At 35.9% G+C, this 26340-nt stretch overlaps 1 protein-coding gene across 1 annotated transcript in view; it reads right to left on the bottom strand.

The window, feature by feature from the left end:
- Positions 1-26340, bottom strand: part of MALRD1 (MAM and LDL receptor class A domain containing 1) — a 687535-nt gene that overhangs the window by 594301 nt on the left and 66894 nt on the right. Inside the window, exons 6-10 of the mRNA XM_008002435.3 lie at positions 17967-18068; positions 16892-17038; positions 13173-13339; positions 7547-7639; positions 4803-5010 (exon numbers count right to left, since the gene is read on the bottom strand). Of these exons, the coding sequence (XP_008000626.3) occupies positions 4803-5010; positions 7547-7639; positions 13173-13339; positions 16892-17038; positions 17967-18068 (717 nt within the window). The remainder of the gene's footprint in view (positions 1-4802; positions 5011-7546; positions 7640-13172; positions 13340-16891; positions 17039-17966; positions 18069-26340) is intronic.

Raw genomic sequence — 26340 nt, 5'->3', positions numbered from 1 at the left:
CCTATATGAGTTATTGAAAATTTTATATATAAATACAAATGTGTATTTTATTGTGGTAAAATACACATGACAGAAATGTAATATTTTAACAATTTTTAATGTAAGGTTCGATGGTATTAGGTACATTCCCATTGTTGTACAACCATTACCACCATCCCTCTCCAGAACTTTTTCATTCCCAAACTGAATCTCCACCCCTATTAAATAACAACTTCCATATCCCCTCCCCTCAATTTTACTATCTGTCTCTATGAATTTGCCTACTTTAGGTACCTCATATAAGTGGGATCAAACAATATGTGTCCTTTTGTCTCTGGCTTATTTGACTTAACGTCTTCAAAGTTCATCCATGTTGTAGCGTGTGTCTGAAAATTATATCTATTTCATATATAAACTGTTCAGGGATCCAATGTGTATCTTTGGATACGTTTGGCATGTTGTATTTTAATTATTTTGATAGAAAATTTTAAAACATATTGCATATATATGTATTACTTTTTTAAGCTTTACTGATGTTTACATGACAAATAAAATTGTAACTAAGGTACACAATGTAATGTTTTGATATATAATACATAGTGAATGGATTACCATAGTAAAGCTAATTAGCATCATTTCATCATATAGTTACCTTTTGTGTGTGTGATGAGAAGATTTCAGATCTACTCTCAGCAAATTTCAAGAATACAATACAGTGTTATTAACTATAGTCACCAGGCTGTGCACTAGACCCCCAGAACTTATTCATCTTGTAAGTGAAAATTTGTATCTTTTGACCAACATTTCCTCATTTCCACCAGGCTTCAACCCTGAACAACTGCCATTCTACTCTCTGTTTCTACAAATTCAACTTTTTTAGATTCCATGTGTAAGTGAGATTGTGCTGTATTTGTCTTTCTCTGTCTGGGTTATTTCACTTTGCATCATCCCCTGCAGGCTCATCACCATCGCAAATAGCAGGATTTTTCTCATTATTGCTGAATAATATTCCATTGTGAGTACATATATATTTTATAAACACACACACACACACACACACACACACACTACTTGTTTGATCCATTCTCAGAGACTTCAATTGTTTTGGTTGGATATTTTGAATAATGCTGCAATGAACATGAGGGTGCAGATGTATTTTAATCTTAACTGCCCTCATTTAATACAGGATTATGTTAATAAACATAGAAAACCTATTGTTTGGTTTTAGAGAAATTTTACTCAGAGTTCATCAGTTAAAGTAATATTTTAAGATTATGACAAAGCTTTCTCTTGCATATTTAAACACTACAGCATGTGGGCAGACAAGAAGTAATTTCATTGTACATCTGAGAAAAATTCCGGATCATGAAAAGTAAATTATTTTATGAATCCTCTAGAAGTTAATCAGCTCTCTGTGAAATAAGAAAGAAAGCCATGTATGGGAAATGAATGGGGAATACTTCATTTAATAAGAATATACTAGATTCTAATAGGATTATATTATAAATATTTTGTTACTATACATTATAAATACACATTATAAATATTTTGTTAATATTCGCACTCTAATGGACTAGCAAAGTAATGAGAGTTTTTGATTCCACCCTGAGAGAACTCTGACTTGTTTGCCTTCAGTTTTTATCCATTTTCTTTAGATGCCATCTGTTTCTTCCCCTAGCTGTCTTCCTTCCTGAAGCCTCTTTGGTATGTGGTTCTCAAAGTTTCATATGCAGACAAGTCACCTGGACCTTGTTCCGTGTGGCTTTTGGTGCTGAAAGGCTGGGCCGGGGCGTGAGGTTCTGCTTTTCCACTAAGTTCCCAGGTAATGCTAATGCTCTGGTCTGTGGAGTTTGCTATTGCAGCAAAACCCACAGGCCCTTTTTATTAACTGCTTTTGAAAAGCCACTGGTCTGGAGGCTACGCCATATATTAAAATAATGCCTAAAAGTAAGGGCAAGTTGATAATGAGAGAAGACCTGAGTGAGTCTGCCTTTGGGGAAAAGCACACTGTGGAATACCAACTGACAATCCTCACGAGTTCATATTTACTCATTCTCTAGAATTTGGTAAGTATTCCCAGTGCTATTCAAACTGCCTGCACAGACTATACCCTCCTAGAGATTCATTCCAAAGTGCAATAAAAAAAAAGATAAAAAGGTATTTTTCTTGTGCTTCATGAACATGGAAGAATCAATCATTTATGAAAAAAAACTTGATATTGCAAATTCAAATTTGTAAAATACAAATGCATATGTATATGTAAAATATTTTAAAGCGGTTTTAAATTTCAAAGGAAAGCCTCTCTTATTTTGTAAGAATATACATATGCACGTATCTATATGCACAAATATATTAAATACTTTAGTGCAGCAAAAAATGTAAATTTATATCAGTTCTAATAATTCAAATCTATATAACTTCACAGCAGAAATAATTGTATAAATAAATACATGAAACACTCATTTTGGTATCAAAATACATGAATACACATATATACTGTATGCAATATGGCTACATTTTTATGACATATTCCCTATATCAAGTCAATCTCAGTCATGCAAACATGACAGGTTTTCATTGGACAAATGAGGTTATACTATTTAAAAACTTAAAAGATTATTAAGTAATACTGTTTTTGTTGAGAAACACAATTACCCATTCCTGCATTCACCCAAAGAAAATAGCAAAACGGTATCAAGTTCTACTGAATTGGAAAAATGTCATATATAGAGTCAATGAAACGTCAGTAAATGAGAAAATATGTCAAAAATCAAATGCTAAACAATTTTTAAAAGGGTGAACATAAAGAATGATTTACTATGGGGAAAACAATGGAGGGGAAAAAAGCTAAGCTTTCAAATACACAAGTGCCCAGGTGCAGTGGCTCATGACTGTAATCCCAGCACTTTGGGAGGCCGAGGTGGGTGGATCACCTGAGATCAGGAGTTCAAGACCAACCTGGTCAACACAGTGAAACCCCATCACTACTAAAAATACAAAAATTAGCTGGGTGTGGTGGCACACACTTGTAATCCCAGTTACTCTGGAGGCTGAGGCAGAAGAATCGCTTGAACTCAGGAGGTGGAGGTTGTAGTGAGCCAAGATCATGCCATTGTACTTCAGCCTGGGTGACAGAGCAAGACTCTGTCTCAAAATTAAATGAATAAATAAATAAATAAATAAATAAATAAATAAATATTATGTAAGTGGAAAGAAAGGAAATATATTTTCCTTCAGTTATTGGCATTAAGAATTATAGAAACTGTTAGAAATATTTTCCCAATAGAAATGCACCAAATTGTCTGTAAAAAATTTAAATAAAACATAGAAAGAAACATCACATACATTGGAGTAAATAAATTGTTCTTACATTGTTTGTTTTGAACAAAAGAAGGGAGCCACCCAAAAGCTCCATTGAGCTCACATTGGTTAGCCGATTACTTGGTCTAAAGCTAGGAGTCTGAGGTATTAACTGGATTGCTGTTGATGAACATGGCAGAAGGGGATTTTAACCTTACTTTCTCATCTCCTCTCTCCCATGTCCCTCTCTGTGTTGCTCTTAATAAAATCTAAGCTTCCCAAGAGAAACCTATTATACAGAGCTTTTCACTTAAAAGGTGGCATTTCTCTTATTATAATATTTTCACCTCTGCTCAACCAAACATCTCGCAAAAAGAAAACACTGCAGTAAAATAAATGTCAAATTTTTAATATCTTTTAAAAAACCACCTGTTTGTGATACAGAAACTGGATTCATATCCTTGGAATTCATGTTTTCTAAAGAGACACAGGGATCTCAGTTGCTAAGTTACCTCATATGAGAACCATCTTGTGGATTGTAAATTAAATTATATTTTTGTTGAAATATGACTATGCTTGAATAATAATGGGATCTCTTGTCATCACTTCCATCAAAGACTCTTCAGAAAAGGCCTGAAAGGTGTTGGGGCATTTTGGCCCTCCCAAACGCCAGTCATGGCTGAAATGATTTCTTTCTTTTTTTTTTTCTTTCTTTTTTGAGATGGAGTCTCACACTGTAGCCCAGGCTGGAGTGCAATGGTGCGATCTCAGCTCACGGCACCTCCACCTCCCGGGTTCAGGTGATTCTTCTACCTCAGTCTCTGAAGTAGCTGCAATTACAGGTGCCCACCACCACGCCTGGCTAATTTTTTGTATTTTTGGTGGAGACGGGGTTTCACTATGTTGGCCAGGATGGTCTTGAACTCCTGACCTCGTGATCTGCCTGCCTTGGCCTCTCAAAGTGCTGGGATTACAGGTATAAGCCACGACACCTGGCCAGTTGAAGTGATTTCTAGGCAAGTAGGAGGAGGGTGGCCCTTCCTCCAGAGCAGCCATGATGGCTGAAGACTGCCCTGGAGGAAGGGCCACCCTCCTCCTACTCGCCCCTCTCTGCTACAGTTCCAAGATGATTGACTAGAGAAGGAAAAAGCATACACTTAATAAAAGTTGGTAAACCATACTATATACCTCCAAGGCGAAGGTACAAAAAGGTTCCCTCTCCCACCCATCTTCTCTTTAATCAAAGCACACACATTCACGCACCCAGCCAACAATAATCACAACTATTCATTTGTAGAACAAATTGAGAGAGATGTTGTAGTTTTTGCAACAAGCACCAAAACATTAAGTTAAAATAGAGATCCCTGAAGGAATAGTAGTAATAGTTTCAGAGCGATAATGCATATTTATCATATTTCATACATATGACTTACCTTTGCCTTGACAGAAACAAAGACTATTTTAAACCTAACTAACAGTCGTGAATTAGAGCGTGTAAACTAGTAAGCCATTCAGTCACTTACCGCAAGTTTCTGGGTCTTCATCACTCCCATCGGAGCAGTCCTGCCGAGAGTCACAGACAGATTCTTTGGCGATGCACTGGCCACAAGAGCAAGGGAATTCATCTGCAGAGCAAAGCTTTCTGGATTGGGCCTGTCCACAGGCATAGACCCAGAGGTGATCAAGCCCAATAAAACTTCTCTGGCTCAAAAGAGTCCCTTCAAAAATAATCTTCAGGAAGAAAAAGATCAATTTATGAGTTTACAATCTCCTTAATAAGACAAAAAACTAAAGAAGGTTGATAAAGACTAAATAGTTATTGAGAAAAAGTGTTTAAAGCAACCAAGGCAACATATAACAAAGTTCCTGTTTGATAAGCTCAACCCATGCTCATAAGACTGATGGAAACATCTGCTCCACTAAAGGCTCAGAGACACCTCCTAGGATCAGGGAAAACACAAGCATCCCACTTAACTATCGAAGATGTCCCTGACTGCAGTCTTGTTACTTGATCATCATCCTTAATTTTCAAGGAAAATAAGAATTACTTATCGAACAAGAGCTGTAACTGCATCTGACTTAGTTTTTAACTACTAAAATTGGTATTTGAATACATGAAGAAAAATATCAGGCAAATGGAAACAGACACAATATAGGAATAAAAAAATGTAAGGGAATAAACATAAAACTCTATTAAACTTACATAAAAGAGTAATTTATTTAATGAGAAAAGAAGTGTCAATTAAAGTAAATACATCTTGTGGTCACCAATTGAATTGCTACCTTTTCTGAAGATAAGCAATATTAGCAAATGAAACAACCACACATTGCTGGTCAAGTGTAAGATAATGTCCAAGTATTAGTATTGCTTGAGTTTCTACCAAGAGCAATTATTATTTAAAATCAAAAGTGCAGAAGAATAAATAGCTGACTGTATCACAAATAACTAATTATTTGCTGTCCAAAACATTAGCCATGAGCCAGAGATGACTATTTCAATTCAAATCAATGAAAACAAAATAAAATTTAGTTCCCTCAGTCATAGTAGTCAAATTTCAATTGTTCAATACCCTCATGTGATCAGTGGCTACCATACTGGACATCAGATATAAAGCATTTCCATTATGCAGAAAGTTGTATCAAACAGCCCTAAATGTGGTTAAAATTCCAGCCAGATACTAAGAATTAAAATTGACTTCCTTCAGTTTCATCCAGCTTAAAGTTTCTGAATAGATTTTCTTTTCAACATGAGGGATAGGCCAGGTGTGGTGACTCACACCTGTAATCCCAGTACTTTGTGAGGCCAAGGAGGGTGGATCACTTGAGGTCAGGAGTTTGAGACCAACCTGGCCAAAATGATGAAATCTATCTCTACTAAAAATACAAAAATTAGGCAGGTGTGGTGGCACATGCCTGTAGTCCCAGCTGCTTGGGAGGCTAAGACAAGCGAATTGCCTGAGCCCAGGAAGTGGAGGCTGCAGTGAGACAAAATCCCACCACTGCACTCCAGCCTGGGCAACTGGGCAAGACTCCATTTAAAACAAACAAAACACAAGGGATATCTATTTGTTTGTTCATTAAGAATTACTTAAGGTCAAATGTGCAGTTTGCAAATATGTCTAATAATTTGGTTTAGAAAATAATATTAAATTTAAATCATAGCCAACAATGAGAAAACTTTGTACGCTGCTACATACTTTTCCCATAATGAATTATCATACATGTAAAAATTATTAGTGTATAGCTGTGTATTTTCATAGCAGCAAGAGATCAGATATGCAGAAATGATATTAATTTGGGGTTCAAAAACTGATGGGTTTAAACTTAGGCCTCAAAGGCCTATAATTATTGAACAGCTAATTATATTACATATGCACTTGAGAACCCGGAATAACTCTCAAATTCATTTTCTTTACATTTTACTTTGTTTTATCTTTGAGTTAAAACAAAATTTAATCTTCAGTTTATGAAAAAAGAAACTTGTTTAGTACCTGAGAAGTTATAAAAACAGACATCAGACTAAAAAAAATTAAACAGTGTCAATATGTTAACTCAATAGGCTGTGATAGGATATATGAATGGAAAATCACCATAAAGAAATGAAATGGATTTCATAACCTACACATATAATCAGTATCATCATTTTATACTCACACTCCAGCATAAATAAACTTACACATTCCATATAACATGTTGGTGCAAAAGTAATTGAGGTTTTGGTTATTAAAAGTAATGGCAAAAGCCACAATGGCAAAAGCTGCAATTTGCACCAACCTAATACAAAAACAAAATATCAATGTAATTTTTTAAGAGACAGCATTCCTATTTGAGCCTATGTATGTTTCATATGCTTCTTGGTATAGATAGAGCTATCCATGTGTTATAAAGATATGAATTATTGCATTCAAAACATTTGCCTATACTCTACTAAATTCAATACCAGTTTACTATTTATCTACTTCATAATGCAATTTGTTTCCCTGGGGCAAAGCATGATGCTGGGGAGCAAGAAAGGAAGGCTGTGGAGACTGAGGAAGCTGTGAACAAGAGTGGATACACTCAGTTTCCTCTGCCATCGAAAATTTGGTCTGAGAAGGAAAAGGTACAATTTAAAAAGTAGGCAATCACTCTCCCCAAATATACAAGTATGCATCCCGAACTTAAATGCTAATTTAACTTTAGCAGCGCATGATCAATTTATTACTGCAAAGCTAAAACTTAAACCATGATTTAAAAAAAATACTTGTTTTGTTTTTTTCTTTCATACCTTAAATGTCTTCAGACCTTCTGGTATTAACACATCTGCTTTCACCCACTGGCTGTGAGTTGATGTGTTGTATGTCCAAAATATTTCTTCTTCCTTTGATTTGAAGAGAAAGACATCACTCATTCCCCATATTCTAATCTTCACATTTACATACATGCTCTCTTAATTACATTTTAGTAGGTATTACCTTACCTGTAAGATATAAAGTACTAGGAAATCTAAAGTCTTGGTAGTAAAATTGAAAAAGCTGAATATCATTTAAAAAAATAGGAAAATAAAGCATGTTTATGCAGTAAAGCTGCTTTTTGCAGATAAACAGTATTAGGATGGAACAAACATTTGGATGAAATCTTTAAAAAAAACAGTAGTGAGCTTCAAAAATAAAATTCTAAGTAACAGCTAATAAAATCAGCAATTTAAATGTTGATCTCAATAACATTTTTACATTTTGTTATATTGCCATGATACTAGTAAAGAAAAATATTACAGGCAAACAATATAAAGGTTAAAAATGTTATCAGATGTATTTTCTGCACAATTTCAATTTATACTAAATATTTTTTCCTATGGAAACATTTGGTCCAAGTTCCAAACCACACAGTTATTTTCTGAAAATTACATTCTTAATTTGGTCATTCTATCAAAGGCCAATTTACATCTTTTAGAGAAATCTATGTCATGCACCTGTACAATGATCATTTTTCAGATTGCAAAATGTATATAAAATTGTTACTACATGCTATGAGTGTAGTAACAAGCCTTTACTGCATTCAAAATATGTATTGAGTGTAAGAAGCTCAATAAAAGTCTATGGTGAAACTCCATCTCTACTAAAAATACAAAAATTAGCCAGGCGTGGTGGTGGGTGCCTGCAATCCCAGCTACTCAGGAGGTTGAGGCAGGAGAATCACCTGAACCCGGGAGGCGGAGGTTGCAGTGAGCCAAGATGGCACCACTGCACTCCAGCCTGGGCAACACAGCATGAATCCATCTCAAAAAAACTAAATAAAATAAAATAAAATAAAATAAAATAAAATAAAATAAAATAAAATAAAATAAAATAAAAAGTCTATAAGTTACCCAAAATTTTGTCTACTGCATGTATGGCATTGGTCTTTATGATTTATGATAATGCTTTTATGTTCTGAAATCATCTTACTTTTATTTACATTTTATCAGGCATTCAAATTAATTTGACATATCTCCCCAAAAATAGACCAAATTGTTCATAATATTTACATATAGAATGCACTAATTTTTTAGGTAACAATACGATAAAAATGCAAAGATTGACATAATTCTCTCTCAGGTCAAGCTCTGAGCCTGGCTCTGTCCCACTTTCTAGCATGAGATAGAAAGCAGCCCTGAAAGGCAACATCTTGTTGTAATCCAAATGACATGTGACATCAATATTTGTCTCCTCACTCAGCGTCACATATTTTATTCATGCCCAAGATTTTCTAAAAATGAATCTACTTTCAACTTAGTCCTGCACCCTCAGATGCCTGCTCCAAATTTCCAAGTCCTAAATATTTCAGAAGATAGTCTAAATCCATTATAATGTACTTCATTACTTATTCATATCAACTGAGAAGATTTCCACAAGACAATGAAGCACATGGGGTGGACATACTGTCGGCTGATAGCTTTCATGGCGGATCAGGATGAACTGGAGTTATAAAAAGTTGAGACAAGCAACTAATTTTTCTTCTACTTATTTCTTACACAACTTCAGTTATTTAGCATCAAAACACTTACACCCTCCACAGATGCTTTCAGTGACACCTCTTGGCAAACTGCATTCACCACTTTCCTTTTATGAAAATAATTTAGAACTACTGTGCTCTTTTTTCACAGTGACTAACTGATTCCCCTCTGCTCCCCCTGAAGATGGGTGCACTTACATTTTTTTGAAAAGTGAGCAGTGTTCCTTCCAAACTTAAATGGTTTTTCAAAAGCCAAGTTCATAGCACACAGTGAATGATATCTAAATTTTTCTATACATTTTCCAGTCTGATGGCACTAGCAATGTTTTGTAAAAAGAATTTATTCTAAGTGAAATCAGGTTTCATTTTATTTCTGTTCTTACTCTCCCTCTTTCTAGTTACTTTTCACAGGTGTTAATGCAAAAAAAGAAATCTCCAACTCAGCAAAGCTTTTCAAATGATGTTCTACTTTTCTTTTATCTTAAAATCAGTAAATAATTTTTTAAAAAATATATCTTTGCTCCCCTAGTCCAGGATCAATAATGCTGATTTAACTTTCAAGAAAAATATTTAACATATTTATTAACACTCTCTCTCTTAGAGATGCCAGTCTATGCTTTTCTCTTCCAGTAAAGAAATCAAGGGTACCAAAGTCAACGTTGTTGAGTTTCACTACTTTGGATCACATCTAGGAATAAGACCATGTAATCTGGTAAAGAATTACAAGTAAATTTGGTTGTAAAGAAAAATTACACGTAATATTTTTTGGTAAATAATTACATGGAAACTTTACACAGAATAAAAAGTAGGCTGTTGCTATGAGTATTATTTTATAGATCATGGACACAGATCTAACCCAAGAATAGTTAGATGGTACAAACTTTAATTGCTACACACTTCAGTTGATTCTAAAGAGTGAACTTTGTATTTAACAACTTGTCTTCCCCTGAGTTTTTCACTTCTTAAGTTTTAATGTCCTCTGGAAATAAAGAAAACAACTTTCAACATTCTTGTTAGATATTTCTTGGCTTACCTGCTCACATTTATAGAGTAATAGATGTTCATAACAGAAAACAGCATTCTATTCATAGAAAGACGTAAATCATCATTTTCATCAAGAGCTATTTTTTTAAATGATAGCTTTGGAGTCCTTTTAAGTGTGTGATAAAACACTGACTTGTGACTTAAATGTACTTCGATGCAGATTTTGCATCAGTGAGTAACATATGTATAGAGGATAGCAAATAGTATCAGAAAAGACAGGACACCTCACAGAATACCGTCTAACGAATCAAGCATCAGTCAACAATCTCTAAGATGTACAACCATTTGGTTCTGGTTAATGCGCTAGATCATTTCCCTATGATTAACTTCTTTTCTTATAATATGACAGACAGAATCTTGATAACTGTATTACTGATTAATAGAGTTAACAATGTGTGGTATCTAACATCATTTATATATGATGTAATACTTGAAGCCAATTTGTTTTCACTCCTTTCTTGCATAGTTCTAAAGCCACCGGAAGAATGGCACTGCTCATTTTCAGTAATTTCAATCTACATACATTCATAAATACATACATACTATACACACACATTCATAATTACATACACAATACATACACACATTCATAATTAAAAACATAATTCTATTCTACATGCAATGAAACTTTTAAAATGCATCACTCATTTTGAGAGCAGATTAAAATAATCCTCAGGATTAGATCATATTATAATACAAATTTCTACTTAAATTTAGGCTAAGAACTCATTCAATTTTAATGAAATAATTATCTGTCATCTAAAAAGCATTACCATAGGCCCACATATATAATGTAACCATTTTTAACTATAATTTAAACTCAACGAAATTATTCTAGAATTTATCTACTATGCCTTTATTGAAGAAGGAGCTGGAAATTATAGAATGTTGCAGATTGCATGGAGGCTCACTGGAATTGGTTCAAACAGCACAGGTGACAGCAACTGAAATATTGAGGCATGAATGGTGGAACATATATGGATACAGTTAAATTTTTTCTCTCTTCCTTTTCGGTAAAATTGATGCCATGTATCTGGACAGTTTGTAGTGCTGTAGGAAGGATAAGGAGATGCTGTCCTCTTTTCTTCCTTCCCCCACACCGTACCAAATGGAATGAAATATATTAAATAGATTGCAGGGCAGTGACCACAAAGTACTACTGCAAAAATCACAAAAACATAACAAGTTCTAGAATGCCAGAAAAATTATATCGCATCCAATTAAAAAAGAATGTATATGCATATGTATATTACTTTACATATCTACATGTGTGTATATGAATGTGTGGGAAGATATATATATCTCACATCCACATCTATAGATATGTGATATATGTATATATATCACATCCATATTTATCTATATTTTTACATCTATGTGGATGTGTAGAGATATATATCTATATCTATAGATATCTCACATCCACATAGATGTAATTATGTGAATCCATATAAATCTGGATACATTAAATAATATATTATTTGTTATATATTATATTATATATAATTATACATTATGTATTATTTATTATGAATATATTTATTCATCTCCAGTTTCTGGCAGAGAGTTCCCAAAAACTTGTGAATTTCCTAATCAATAGGGATATTAATAGAATCTTAGGGGACTCATCACCAGAAAGGTCAAGCTATGATTAGAAGCTTGGAACTTTCAGTCCCACCTCTTCTGGGAAGAAGAGAGGGGCTGGAGATTAAGCTAGTAATTGATCATACCTACATGGCAAATCCTCTATAAAAATTTCTGGAGTACAGGTTTCAGAGAGCTTCTAGATTGCTGAACATGTGCTGATTCCTAGAGGGTGCACACCCGGGGATGCATGGAAGCGAAGCACCACCCCTCTTCCCAAATACCTTGCCCTATTCATCTCTTCCATATGATTGTTCATCTACATTTCTAATAATAAGTGGGTAAACATGAGTAAAACGTTTTCGTGAATTCTGTGAGCCATCCTAGCAAATTATCAAACCTAAGAAGGGGGCCATGGGAACTGCAATTTATAGCTGGTAGGTAAGAGGCACAGCTCAGCTCACAATAGGAAGCTTGTGATTGACATCTGAAGTAGGGGTAGTATTGCGGGCCTGAGACCTCAACCCGTGGAATCTGCACTATCTCCAGGTAGCTAGTGTCAGAATTGAGGCAAATCATAGGACACTCAGTTGGTGTCTGCCAGAGAACTGAATTGCTGTGTTGGAAAAAAAAAAAAAACGAAACACGAATCTGGTGTCAGAAGTAAGATATCGGGAGTGCTGAGGGCATAAGAGTAGAAAAAGCAGGTTTTTTCCTACACTATGGAATCAACTGTAAGTTTGTTTTTATCTCTTTTTCTAATTGGAGTACTCACCCAACTTTACACTTTAGAACTCATTGAGCACGCTGGACAAGGAGAGAGAGAAGAAGAATGGACTCAGTCTAACCAGTGTGCCATTTTTTCAATATTTAATCGATAATTACCAGTCTTGAAAATTATGTCGACTGCTACCCAAACAAGTTTCAACCATTATAGTTCTAATGATATATAGATGTAATGCCCAAAACAGATCACATCAGAGCTTCAATACAGAGCTCACGTTACAGAATCTCAGCTATCTCATTTTTATTAGATCTACAGTTTATTTAATATACTTTGATGAATTTTGAAAACTTTATGAAATAATATTGAGCAGCTTATCACATTAACTTTTGTACATGAGAGTGTCCCCTATGCTTGTTTCTTAATAATTCTTTTTAAAAGTATACCAGATAAAGTCAAGTTCAAGAATAAAAGCTTATGTGCAACTGAGAAATCGAAACACAAGTTGCCAAGAGTTAGAAACTTCACTGATTCAATGAATTTGAAATAAATGCAACTTTCTTCTTACCTTATTATTATACAGTCTTACTCTCAGGACACTGCTTTCCATAGTATAATAGAATTGAAGATGACAGCTCTTGCCCAAGCAATGACACACAGAGCTATTTAGGTAAGCCCTGCTGTCTACATGGTTAAGAGGAAAAGCATGCTTAGCCCCTACCCATACATAATAACCTGAAATATAAAAGAAAAAATAAGTAATTTAGGAAAATATTAGCTTCTTTCTGTCTGACTAAAACTATTACATTTCTGAAGTGTTCAAAACTGGACTTAAAACACAAATATTTTACTTAAAAGGACAGAATGTGTTCAAATGATTACATCAACTACAAATAAGAGGTTTTAATTTTTATATTAGCTCCAATATGTAGAGAAATCTTCCCCTAATTTCTATAAACCCTTTTGATAATACCCTTTTGTAAAAATTCAAGATTCCTATAAAAGAAATCTACATATACAAATTGCTACACCACCAAATTATTGTCATTTTCTTTTAAATATCACAATTCAATCCTTTTTTCAATCAAGAATTTCTCTTCATCTTTCCCAGAATTCTTGCCCCTCTGGATGATTTTCTGATTTACTTTTTGTAGAAAATCCTTTATAGTTTTAGGAAATACAACTTAAAATGCCTTCTTTCTTACCAAGCCACACAGAGGTATGAGATATCTACGGTCCTTTTAAACATCACTTATGGATTTTGCTTTACATAAAGATATTGTAGATAAGTTTTTCCCCATCTGATATTTAAAACCAATTTGAGCTGTTCTTGAACTTAATAACATTGACAACACCGATTTATAAAGAGATTTCTGTAATTTTACTTCATTTTCAAAAATAAAGTCTGAAATACTTCTTCATGCTACTGAAAGAGCTGCATGTCTCAGAAACTGTTTTAAAAGAAGTCTCTAAGGAAACCCAAATACAATAAGAAAGACAAAAACAAGAACATTAGACAAAATTTCAGCTTCAGATATTTACAGCTACAGCAAATACTAAGCATAACATAATCCTTAGCTGGATAAACGTAATGTAAAACTCACACTATTTACATTAATGACTTTTACACAGTAAATCATGTCTGACTTTCAACAAAAAATTACAAGGCATCTGCAAGGCAAAAAACACAGTTTGAAAAGAATAATCCTAAAAAGTAAAGTCTATTAATCTTTTTGAAAATAGTCTGTACACTATTCACAATATCAAAGACAGGGAATCAACCCAAATGCCCATCATTGATAGACTGGATAAAGGAAATGTGGTACATATACACCATGGAATACTGTGCAGCCACAAAAAGGAATGAGATCATGTCCATTGCAGGAGCATGGGTGGAGCTAGAAGCCATTATCCTCAGCAAACTAATGGCAGAACAGAAAGCCAAGCACCACATGTTCTCACTTATATGTGGCAGCTGAACAACGTGAACACAGACACATGGAGGGGAACAACACACACTGGGGCCTGTTGAGGGCTGAGGGGAGGGAGAGCATCGGAATAAATAGCTAATGCATGCTGGTCTTAATACCTAGGTAATGGGCTGACAGGTACAGACAACCACAGCACATGTTTACTTATGTAACAAACCTGCACATCCTGCACATGTAGCCTGGAACTTAAATAAAATAAATAACAATAATAATAATATTACTACTACCCCCAAAAAATTAAAAAATAAAAATAATAATCTGCACAATAAAACATATAAATATAATGCTAAAGACAGCAAAAACTAATTACATTTATAAATTGTACAAAAAAGAAATTACATTTCATACAATTATAATACATTCTATTAAAAACATATTAAGATACACTAGGAAATAAATAAGAAAATATTAGCAAGTATAAACTTAAAACAAAAATAAATTAAGACTTTAAATTAAATGCCCAATAGGCAGAATATAACCTAGACTGGCCATAGTGTCAAAGAGAAAATTCATGTACCAGAAGCCCTGAAATATAACTCAAAATACAGTAAATTATATAGAAAATAAAAAGGAGCAGTCAAGTAATGGAGTGTGAACATTAGTTGTGTTTAACAGAAACTCAAGATGAAAAGATTAGAGGGAGTAAAAGAGAATTACTTGAATAAAATAACACAATTTCTGCAAAAGATGATATATGTGCATTCTGAGCATTAAAAATTAAACATATACCTCATTCCTACACTCATCATACTGAAATTTTCAAATATCAAAGATAAAGAAACATTTTTTAAATCTGCATTAAACTAAAAAAACATTACTTGCACTCAGACTTCTCAGTCACTACAGTAGATATCAGCAGCTAAAGAGGGAAAATCACCCTGTACTTAGAAATTAAAAAAAAAAAAAAAAATTCTAAAATTGTATGACCATATAAATTATTATTTAGAAGTGGGAACAATTTTAAAATATTTTAAGTTTACAGATACTGTGGGAGCTCATCACCACAGATCTTTTCTAAATAAGAGAACAATTGATTAAGAACAATTGATTAAAGAGTCAACCTTTGCAAGGGGATAAGGGAACCAAGAAGGAAAGCATAAAATCTAAAAAACAGTGGTGAGTAAAAGAAATAATGAAATATATAATCTTAATAGTTATCAGTATCATAACAAGATATTGACTTTAAAACACTTTAAAATGTTCAACTGTAACTCAGGACCAAAAAATAATTAAATAGTACTTTGGTCTTTCTCACGTTCAAAAAAGCAGAAATACTAAATCACTTTAGGCTTTGTTAAAGAAATTTCATATAAAAAATATATCCTAAAATTAAGAATAGTCATAACAATAAGATATATAAATTAAAGCTTCCAGATCAGTTAAAAAAATAAAAATAAAAATGTAACAATACTCACCCTTCAAAGAAAAGGAAGAAAGAAAAAAAGCAAAAAGAATAAAAGTAAACAGAAAATACAAATTAATATGTTAGCAAGAGGAAGAAACTCATAGACAACATGGCAGTGTTAAAAAAAATAAGAAAGAAAAAGGAAGGAAGGACGGAAGGAAGGAATGAAGGGAGAGAGGGAGGGAGGGAGGGAGGGAGGGAAAGAAAAAAAAAAAAAGAAAGAAAGAAAAAGAAAAAGCTAGCAGACTTGGCCAGGCACAATGGCTTACACCTGTAATCCCAGCACTTTGGGAGGCTAAGGTTGGTGGAACACTTGAGGTCAGGAGTTTGAGACCAGCCTGGCCAACATGTTGAAATTATGTCTCTACTAAAAATTCAAAAATTATCCAGGCATGGTGGCACGTGCCTGTAGTCCTAGCTTCTCAGGAGGCGGAGGCAGGAGAATCGCTTGAACCGAGGAGGCGGGGGTTGCAGTGAGCCGAGATCTCATCACTGCATTCCAACCTGGGTGACAGAGTAAGACTCTTTTAAAAAAAAAAAAAAAAGAAAAGAAAAGAAAAGAAAAGAAAAGAAAAGAAAAGAAAAGAAAAGAAAAGAAAGCTAACAGGCATAACAAAAAAAAAAACATTTTAATACTTCTCCTTTTTGTTCACACAATAATAACTCCTGAAGGAAATAATAAAACTTAAAAAAAATTGTTCACCTAGTACAACTCTTCTTTTACACTGTTGGAAACATAATTGTTATTTTCACCTTCAGCTCCTATTGCAGGGTGTATTTTCAATAAAATATACTCAGTATATTCACCAACGCCCCCTATGTAATGTCTTATAACTAGTCACCATAAAGCAGAATTCTAAAAGTAATACACAAAAGATATTTTTTTCCTACCTTCATCACCACCTCCTTGATCCTGCTGAGGTGTGGATTCTAATGCAGGGACCTCTCTCGCTTTTGTGCGCATCCAGGAAATTTGGCCAACAGATGCCTCTGATGTCCACTCACACATGTCAAATTCAAACCCACAGGCCTGACACACTAAACAGGGGAGAAAAAGATCTTGGTGGACTATTAGTCTGCTAGAGTGGCTGCTTAACCAGGTTACGTATTGTAATCAACCAAAAGGCTTATATACACACATACACATTAGCACATACTAATTTACATCTGGAAGTTGGAATTCAATAAGTCTTAGAGTGTACCAGCAACTCTATTTTGAAAAATTTTTCAGTTGATCCACATGTACGATATTCTCTCAAATGAGAACCATTGCATTAAAAAAAGGAGATTCCTAGTTTTTCTTGTATGCGTCACAACTTCCGTCACAATATGTCTTAATTTTGTTAAGAGACAGGGTCTCGCTCTGTCACCCAGGCCAAATGCAGTGGTGCAATCAGAGCCCACTATAGCCTCAAACTCCTGGGCTCAAGCAATATTCCAGCCTCAGCCTCCCAAGTAGCTAGGACCACAGGTGCACACTACCATGCCCGGGTAATTTTTTTTTTTTTTTTTTTTTTTTTTTTTTTTTTTTTTGTAGAGATGACATCTTGCTATACTGCCCAGGCTAATTTTGAGCTCTTGGCCTCAAGCAATCCTCTCATCCCAGCCTCTCAAAGCACTGGGATTATAGGCATGAGCCACGATACCCAGTCAACTATTTTTAAAATGGCTTTATATTTTGCCTTACCTACTTTATGGGATTAGATTAGTTAAATTATTTACTATTCATAATCACACTGAAATTTAAAGAAGAAACATTGCATATAGTTTCAAGATGGTTTCAGTTTGTTTTACAAAATGACATGGCTTTAAATTGATGTATTTGGTATAAACCACCACAGCCTCCCAATAACACTCCAGCTAAAACTAGGACATTAATGTCAACATAGGTTGGCTTGTGAATGGTCTCTGGGTCTCATATATTGCTTATACACCAGAAAAGTGAATATCTCAATTTAACACTCACATTTCAATTCTTCATCTGTAGTATCAAATCTGCAGAGATCTGTATCTGGATGGCATAGCTCCTGCTCAGCATTCAGTGCTTCCTGACACAGTAAAATTCCATCTGTTAAATTTAAAGATTGGCAAGAAGTGAAATGCAGGTGCAACTGGAAAGACTCAAGTATTTTTTTTTTTTAATGTTAATATTCATTCTACAAAGCACTCTGTAACCAATTTCTCTACCACCCTTTAGGTAACCCTATCTCTCTCTCTCACTCACACACATACACACACACCACTCACATAGAGACAGAGAAAAACAGAACAAAACAACCATGCCAGTGTTTCGGGATTTTAATCATATCTCCATAGTGACTGGCAAGTCCCAAAGCCAGTCCCTCACAGGAGTGAAAAAACTGTCTAATGTTAGAACTCAGAGTCTACCATTTGAAAGACAGTTATATATATGTCCAATACAAGATATGGTGTCCCATTAAACCTGAAGGTAGATCTTCCCTGGAACTGCTTTCTCTGGAGCTTTCTCAAATTGTGCCTGTTGGCCGGCCATGGTGGCTCACACCTTTAATCCCAGCCATGGACCGGCCTTTGGGAGGCCAAGGCGGGTGGATCACCTGAGTTCAGGAGTTTGACACCAGCCTGGCCAACATGGCAAAACCCCGTCTCTACTAAAAATGAAAAAATTAGCTGGGCGTGGTGTCATGCATCCACAATCCCAGCTACTAGGGAGGCTGAGGCAGGAGAATCGCTTGAACCCAGGAGGCAGAGGTTGCAGTAAGCCAAGGTCACGCTACTTCACTCTAGCCTGGGCAACACAGCAAGACTCCATCTAAAAAATAATAAAAAATAAAAAATAAAAAATAAAAAAAAGTTGTGCCTGTTTTTTTGTTTTCCTTTCCCCAAGCCCTCCTAATATAAGACTTGAAGGTAGACTAGGAGTCCTTCCTGCCCATATCACTTGCAGACAGTTCTCCCTCTGACCTTCCTAGATACCCAAGCTTTGACTCTCATGATGTCAAATGGCACCCCTCAGTGTTCCAGCTTGTTATAATCACCTACAGACACTGTGGGTGATCCCTGAGGGTGCCCTGTCCCTCAACCCCTGAAGATTCTAGCTCTGAGCTCACTGTCATTCTTTGTCATTTCAATATTCACTTTTATTTGCTTCTCAGTTTCTTGATCTCTTCTTATTGATGACCTTGAAGGAGAACTTTCATGAAAAACCACCTCTGCCACCACTCTTCAAAAGGAGTATTACCATTACTAATGATGATAACGTTTCCTTGTCTTAATTTCAAGTGGTCCGCTCCCCAACCATCATCCCTAGCTTTCCAGCTCACTTCTTTTCATATCTCTACTCTAACAATATTTCGACTGGGCCAGGTTCTACAAGCCCAGTGTCCTAAATTCTTTTCAATTATTTCCCTCACATATCATGTCTTCATTTCCTTTATTACAGATGTCAGACAAGCAATCATTCCTTGGCCATGCTCATATTTCTCCATACTCTCATGGCAAAAACTCTAGAAAATACATCCCTTCACCTACTCTAGCCTGTATCTGTACAGCTGAATGGAGTGAAGAAATCATGCAGATTTCACTTTGTTCACAATCATGCAAACAGAAATGACATCGTATTGATGACTACTCACTGCATGGTGTCATGGTGACCCTCATTCTTTCCTTTTCCGCATTCCTAGACAATTGTTCAAAGCCTTCTATTCCCTCTTTTAACTTCTAGCTCTTCTTTTCCTATCATTATTCTCAGCTTACTATCTTGCTTCATATTTCATTTGGAAGATGAGAGAAATCAGAAGAAAACTTTACAAGTCTCATCATCAATCTCACTGGCCGGCTGTCCACATGCTTTGCCCTCTGTAGGAACGGGTCAACTCTCCATACCCTTCTCTGGATGACGTCTTCCATTAAGACAGAAATTTCATCTCTGTTGGCTATTTAAGGAATCATGCTGCCAATTTCCTCTCCTCTCATTTACAACAGTGTGTTCTCTTTCTCAACAAGATCATTTCCTTCAGGACCTAAATGGCCAAAACTTCACCCATCTTAGAAAAACACTCTCCTGACCCGACAACCTTCTCCAACTAACTTCTCAAAGTTCTGCCTATTCTCACACTGACTCCAACACCAGTTCTTTCCCCTCCTATTCTCTCTTAAACCTATGTCAATAATGGTTTTTTAAAAATTGAGATAAACATCACAAAACATATCACTTACCATTTCCATTTTATCTATTTTAAAGTGTACAAGTAGGCCAGGCACAGTGGCTCATGCCTGTGATCCCAGCACTTTGGGAGGCCGAGGCAGGTGGATCACTTGAGTTCAGGAGTTTGAGACCAGCCTGGCCAACATGGTGAAACCCCATCTCTACCAAAAATACAAATATTAGCAAGTTGTGGTGGTACACGCCTGCAATCCCAGCTAGGAAATCTGAGACGGGAGAATCGCTTGAACCCAGGAGGCGGAGGTTGCAGTGAGTCGAGATCGCACCACTGCACTTCAACCTGGGTGACAGAGCTCCGTCGAAAAAAAAAAAAAGACTAGGAACAGTGGCTCATGCCTGTAATCCCGGCACTTTGGGGAGGCTGAGACAGGTGGATCACCTGAGGTCAGGAGTTTGAGATAAGCCTGACCAACATGGCAAAACTCCGTCTCTACTAGAAATACAAAAATTAGCCAGGGGTGGTGGTGCATGCCTGTAGTCCCAGCTACTCAGGAGGTGAGACAGGAGAATCACTTGAACCCGGGAGGCAGAGGTTGTAGTGAGCTGAGATCATGCCACCACACTCCAGCATGGGCAACAAGAGTGAAATTCTGCTTCAACCAAAAAAAAGTGTACAAGTCAGTGGCTTTTATTAAATTTGCAATGTTGTGCAATTATCAAACTACCTAATTCCAAGACATTTTCATCACTTGTACCCCTCAGTCACTTCACCGTTCTCTCTTCTCCCCTCCTCCCCTGGCAGCCACTACATCTGATTTCTATCTCTATGGATTTCCACCTCTGGCTATTTCACACAAATGGAATCATGGAGGTTGTAGCCTTTGTGCTTGGCTTCTTTCACTCAGCAAAATGTTTTTGAGGTTCATCCATGCTGTAACATGGATCAGTATTTTATTCCTTCTTTGTTTGTTTGTTTTTTGGTCACCTTTACCACTCCCCTGAAACTGCATATATCAAGATTGACCTCTACATTGCCAAATCACATATTTAACTTTTTTTCTTCAACATACTTGACATATCATTATTATTGGACAGAGCTGCTCACTCCCTTTTTCTTGAAATATTTTCTTCACCAGGCTTTTGCATAAATCTCTCTTCTGGTTTTCTGCTCATGTTGCCAGCTATTTTTTTCTCAGTCTCTCTTGTGGTTTTCCCCCATCTGCTCAACATAGGACTGCCTCAAAGCTCAGTCCTTCCATCTCTTCTCCTCTTTACAAACCCACAACCTTGTTAATATCACCTAGTCACATGCCATTAAATCCTTTCCTAAATGCTGATGACTCATAAAATTATACCTCAGGCCCAAAATTTTTGCTGGACTCCAACTCTACACTCCAGCAATATCCTGTTACTGACTTAAGCCTCTTCCCTCGGGTCACAGAAATAGGTCTAAATCTTGAAAACACCTTTGCAAAAGTATAACTGAGATAGTGAAAGAGATCTAACTTAATTGACTCCATCTTACTTCTACCTTCCAAGCTCTCCTTGCTCATTCCTGGGTGTAGGCTGGACTAACTTTGGGAGGAACTTAGTTTATAGTTTAAACAAAGTTGGTAACAGCCCTTTCCCAAAGCAGACCACCTTCTTGCATGGGGACTAGATGGCCTTTGTAGGACTAACATTAGCCACAAGATTAGAAATTATGGTTTTGGAGTCATGCAGCTGGAGGCTATAAGATTCTGACCCTCCCTAAACTGCTCCTAAGATCAGTGCTTGACATATTTTGCAGACCCTGCACTTGATGGATCAACTGGCACCACCCAGGTCAATAAACTGGCTCATCTGATCTTGTGGCCTCATCCTAGGAACTGACTGAGCACAAGAAGACAGCTCTGACTCCCTGTGATTTCATCTCTGACCAGTCAGCACTCCTGGCTCACTGGCTTCCCCCCGCCCACCAAGTTATCCTTAAAAACTCTGCTCCCTGAATGCTCAGGGAGATTGATTTGAGTGTTAATATAACTCCAGTCTCCCACATAGCCAGCTCTGTGTGAATTACTCTTTCTCTATTGCAATTCCCCTGTCTTGATCAATTGGCTCTTTCGAGGCAGTAGGCAAGGTGAACCCCATGGGCGGTTACTATCTCAAATAAACTTCTGATTTTTCTCAACCTAAATTTTCTCTTCCCACAACCTTTCTTATCCCAGTTAATGAAACCCCATCCGTCTAGCTAAGGCAAGAAATTGGGAGTCTTCCACGACTCATCTATTTCTCTCTCTCTCCTCTCTCACCAAACATGCAATCCATCAGCAAATTTCTGCATTATCAATAAAGCACATCCAGAATCTAACTACATTTTATAACCTCCACTGCTACTACCAACTCTGGCTCAGGAAACACCATCTCCTTCTTGATCGTCTTAGTAACTTCTTAATTTGTCTTCCTGTGGTTGTCCTTGCTCCACTATAATCTTAGATATGTGGGTCAGATCATGTCTCCTCTGCTCTTCCAGGGTTTTCATCCTACATGAAGTAAACATCAATGCTTTACTATGGCCTTCCTCATATAAACCAAGGACTCTTTCTTCAAGGCCTTGCATTTATCGCTGGATCTATAAATAAAAAAATTAAACCCTAAGCCCCCAGCCATCTGAATGGACCCCTCCTCTCATCCACGGACATTCCAAAGTTAACCTGTAAAATTGGTTCAGGCCATGATGGGAAAGTGAAGCCAGACATGCCTCATTATACCCTCCTCCCTTTTGCAATTACTGGTAGAACAAACTAAGTCTGATAAGAAACATCTACAGTCTATTCTCTCTGAAGCTTGCTACCTGGAGGCTTCATCTACATGATAAAACCTTGGTCTCCACCACCTCTTACTGTAACCTAGAATGCCTTCCTATATTCCAGGTCTTTAGATAATAACTCAACCGATAGTCAATCAGAAAATCTTTGAATCCACCTATGACCTGGAAGCCCCCTCTCCCAGTTGTTCTGCCTTTCTAAACTCAACCAATGTACATCTTGCATGCATTGATTGACATTTTATGTCTCCCTAAATTGTATCAAACCAACTTGTAGCCCGACCGCCCTGGGCATCTGTTCTCAGGATCTCCTGAGGACTGTGTCATGACCCATTGGTCACTCATGTTTGGCTCAGAATAAATCTCCTTTAATATTTTACAGAGCGTGACTCTTTTTGTCAACTATCTAATATTCACATGGCTTGTTTCCTCTATTCTTTGGCTATTTTTCTCAGATTACATATTTTAATGTGAACATACTGACGATTTAAATGGAATCATGAAGGCTGTAGCCTTTGTGCTTGGCTTCTTTCACTCAGCAAAATGTTTTTGAGGCTCATCCATGTTGTAGCACAGATCAGTATTTTATTCCTTCTTTGTTTTGTTTGTTTTTTGGTCACCTTTACCGCTCCCCTGAAACTGCATATATCGAGATTGACCTCTATATTGCCAAATCTCATATTTAACTTAAAAAAGTTAAATATGAGATGAGTGAAGGTGAGAAATTGGGAGTCTTCCAAGACTCATCTCTTTCTCTCTCTCTCACCAAACATGCAATCCATCAGCAAATTTTCACATTATCAATAAAATGCATCCAGAATCTAACTACATTTTATGACCTCCATCCTTCATCTCATCCTCATTTCTGGAACTTCTCACAGTTTTTTGCTTTACTGTTCTCCATAGCAAATACCACCACTTGACATAAACTATATTATTTATTTGCTTAGTATCATTTTTCTCCCTGACTAAATTGTAAGCTTGGAGAATGCAATGATTACTATTTGTTTTTTCACTGCTATCACACCACTACCTAAAAAAATTATTGGCATAATAGATGCTCAATGTATACTTGTTTGATAAATGAATAAATGACCTAAGAACAACCTGATGAAAATTTTTAAAAGACTGTAGACTCAATATACATCATTTTCACTTTTATTTGTGATAAAACTGAAGCAATTGGTTACGGAAATGATTTATGAATGCATCCACAATCTGGTTTCTCATAATGGGAGTTTACAAATGATGAATATGCAAATCCTCTTGAATGTAAGATCCACTGAAAATAAAGCTGCATATGCAATTAAGGGAATGTTGGCGATAAATGAAGCTAAGATTGCACAATAATGATTACTATGAAACAATTAAAACTGTAATTTTTGTAGATTCATATAATAGCTACAAATCTTCTATCCCTAGAGCTACAAAACTAAATATTGGTCATAGCTCAATTAAATGTTGTATATTATCTCTAATTTGTCACTATTTATACTAGACAAAAAAAAAAAAAAAAAAAAAAAAAAACACCCAGAAGTACTACAAACAAAAAAGCAAAACAGTTGAGTACAAATTGCATGGAATTAAAAACATAGCTTTTGTCAAATGTATTAAATTTCTTTCACCAGGGTCTACCACTTTTACTAACTTTGGCCTGAAAACTGGAATTTACAACCATAAAAACAGTGGCATATGAGTTTGTATTTTGGCCTGGCATGCATAAATTGTTGATCAATAAAACTGGACAGCTCTTTTTATTTTAGTGCATTCAATCCCAGAGCTCAAAGCTATTTAAATATGTCAGTTATTTATATTCACATTAATTTTCCCTCCTTCACTCTCTCCTCTCTTTTTTTTTTTTTTTTTTTTTTTTTTTTTAAGACAGAGTCTCACTCTGTTGCCCAGGCTGGCTGGAGTGCAGTGGCACAATCTTGGCTCACTGCAACCTCCATCTCTCAGGTTCAAGCAACTCTCCTGCCTCAGTCTCCCAAGTAGCTGGGATTACAGGTGCATGCCACCACACCTGGCTAATTTCTGTATTTTAAGTAGAGAAAGGTTTCATCATGTTGGCCAGGTTGAGGTTGGTCTCGAACTCCTGACCTCAGGCGATCTGCCCACCTTGGCCTCCCAAAGTGCTGAGATTACAGGCGTGAGCCACCATGCCCAACTCTCTTTCTCTTATTCTTACATTGTACCACAATCTGGCCGTAGAATATTATTTTAGGGGTTTTCAAATCCTCCGTCAATGATACATGATTAGTGGAATGAAGCTTTGCCAACCCTTTCAAGGTGTCTATATCACTGAAGCCACATGTCTAGGGCCTGCCATCCTTCAAATATTATCTAGCACAAACCAATTAAATGAAATTGTCCAGACTCTCTGAGGGTAGAAAATGAAGTCCAAGTCTCAAGGCCATTGAGGTAAAAGTTATAACTGACATCCAGTTTTTACTCCAGAGGTTTTAGACAATTTGTCAATTTTCCTTAATTAGTAGTGGATTTCAAGGAACAGTTACTGTCTCTTAAAAGAAAACTGGAAGCAACTAAAATAAAAAAAGGTCCTTAGTTATTTAACTGGATAATATATATGCATCATTCAGATTCTAATAAAGGGATGATTGGTACATTTGAGGGATTTGCATATGAGACTTAGGAAAAGTCCTGAAAAACCAATCTAAAAATATTCACAGAATATTCACAATATTCTGATTATGAGCCACTGACTGCATGAAATCATTATACAAAATTATAATCAGCTGTTTCTTTAGGAATCAGTATTATTCAAGAGTCAGTGATTGAACATGTTCTTATTTAATCACAATAGCAAGTCTTGATTTTTTTTTTTCATACTAGCTACTTTGGTAAAATCTAAAGTGATCCTCTTTTCAATAAATGTACAATAAATTTTCACATCTTGGAAGGGGCAGAGGTTAGAATGGTATTGTTTGAAAATCTGAAAATAGTCTCAATAATTTCTTTCATATTAAAGAATTAGTTTTATTGTCCAACTTGCAAAGTGTTCAGAAACTGCGAAAATACCTAATACTAAGCAGTTTTATAAATAAAATAGCTTATATGTACTTTTTTGTTTTTTCTTTTGTTTGTCACCCAGGCTGGAGTACAGTGCCGTGATCTCTGCTCACTGCAACTTCTGCCTCCCGGGTTCAAGCGATTCTCCTGTCTTACCCTCCCCAGTAGCTGGGATTACAGGCATGCACCACCACACCTGGCTAATTTTTATATTTTTAGTAGATACAGGGTTTCACCATGTTGGCCAGGCTAGTCTCAAACTCCTGACCTTATGATATATTTTTTTAGTAAAGAGAAATATATATGGTAAAATAATAGCTTCATTTTCATAAATGACAGCATAATAAATAAGCTATATAA

Source organism: Chlorocebus sabaeus, chromosome 9 (assembly GCF_047675955.1).
Source record: "Chlorocebus sabaeus isolate Y175 chromosome 9, mChlSab1.0.hap1, whole genome shotgun sequence".
Lineage (NCBI taxonomy): Eukaryota > Metazoa > Chordata > Mammalia > Primates > Cercopithecidae > Chlorocebus > Chlorocebus sabaeus.
This window is presented reverse-complemented; position numbering and strand designations above follow the sequence as displayed.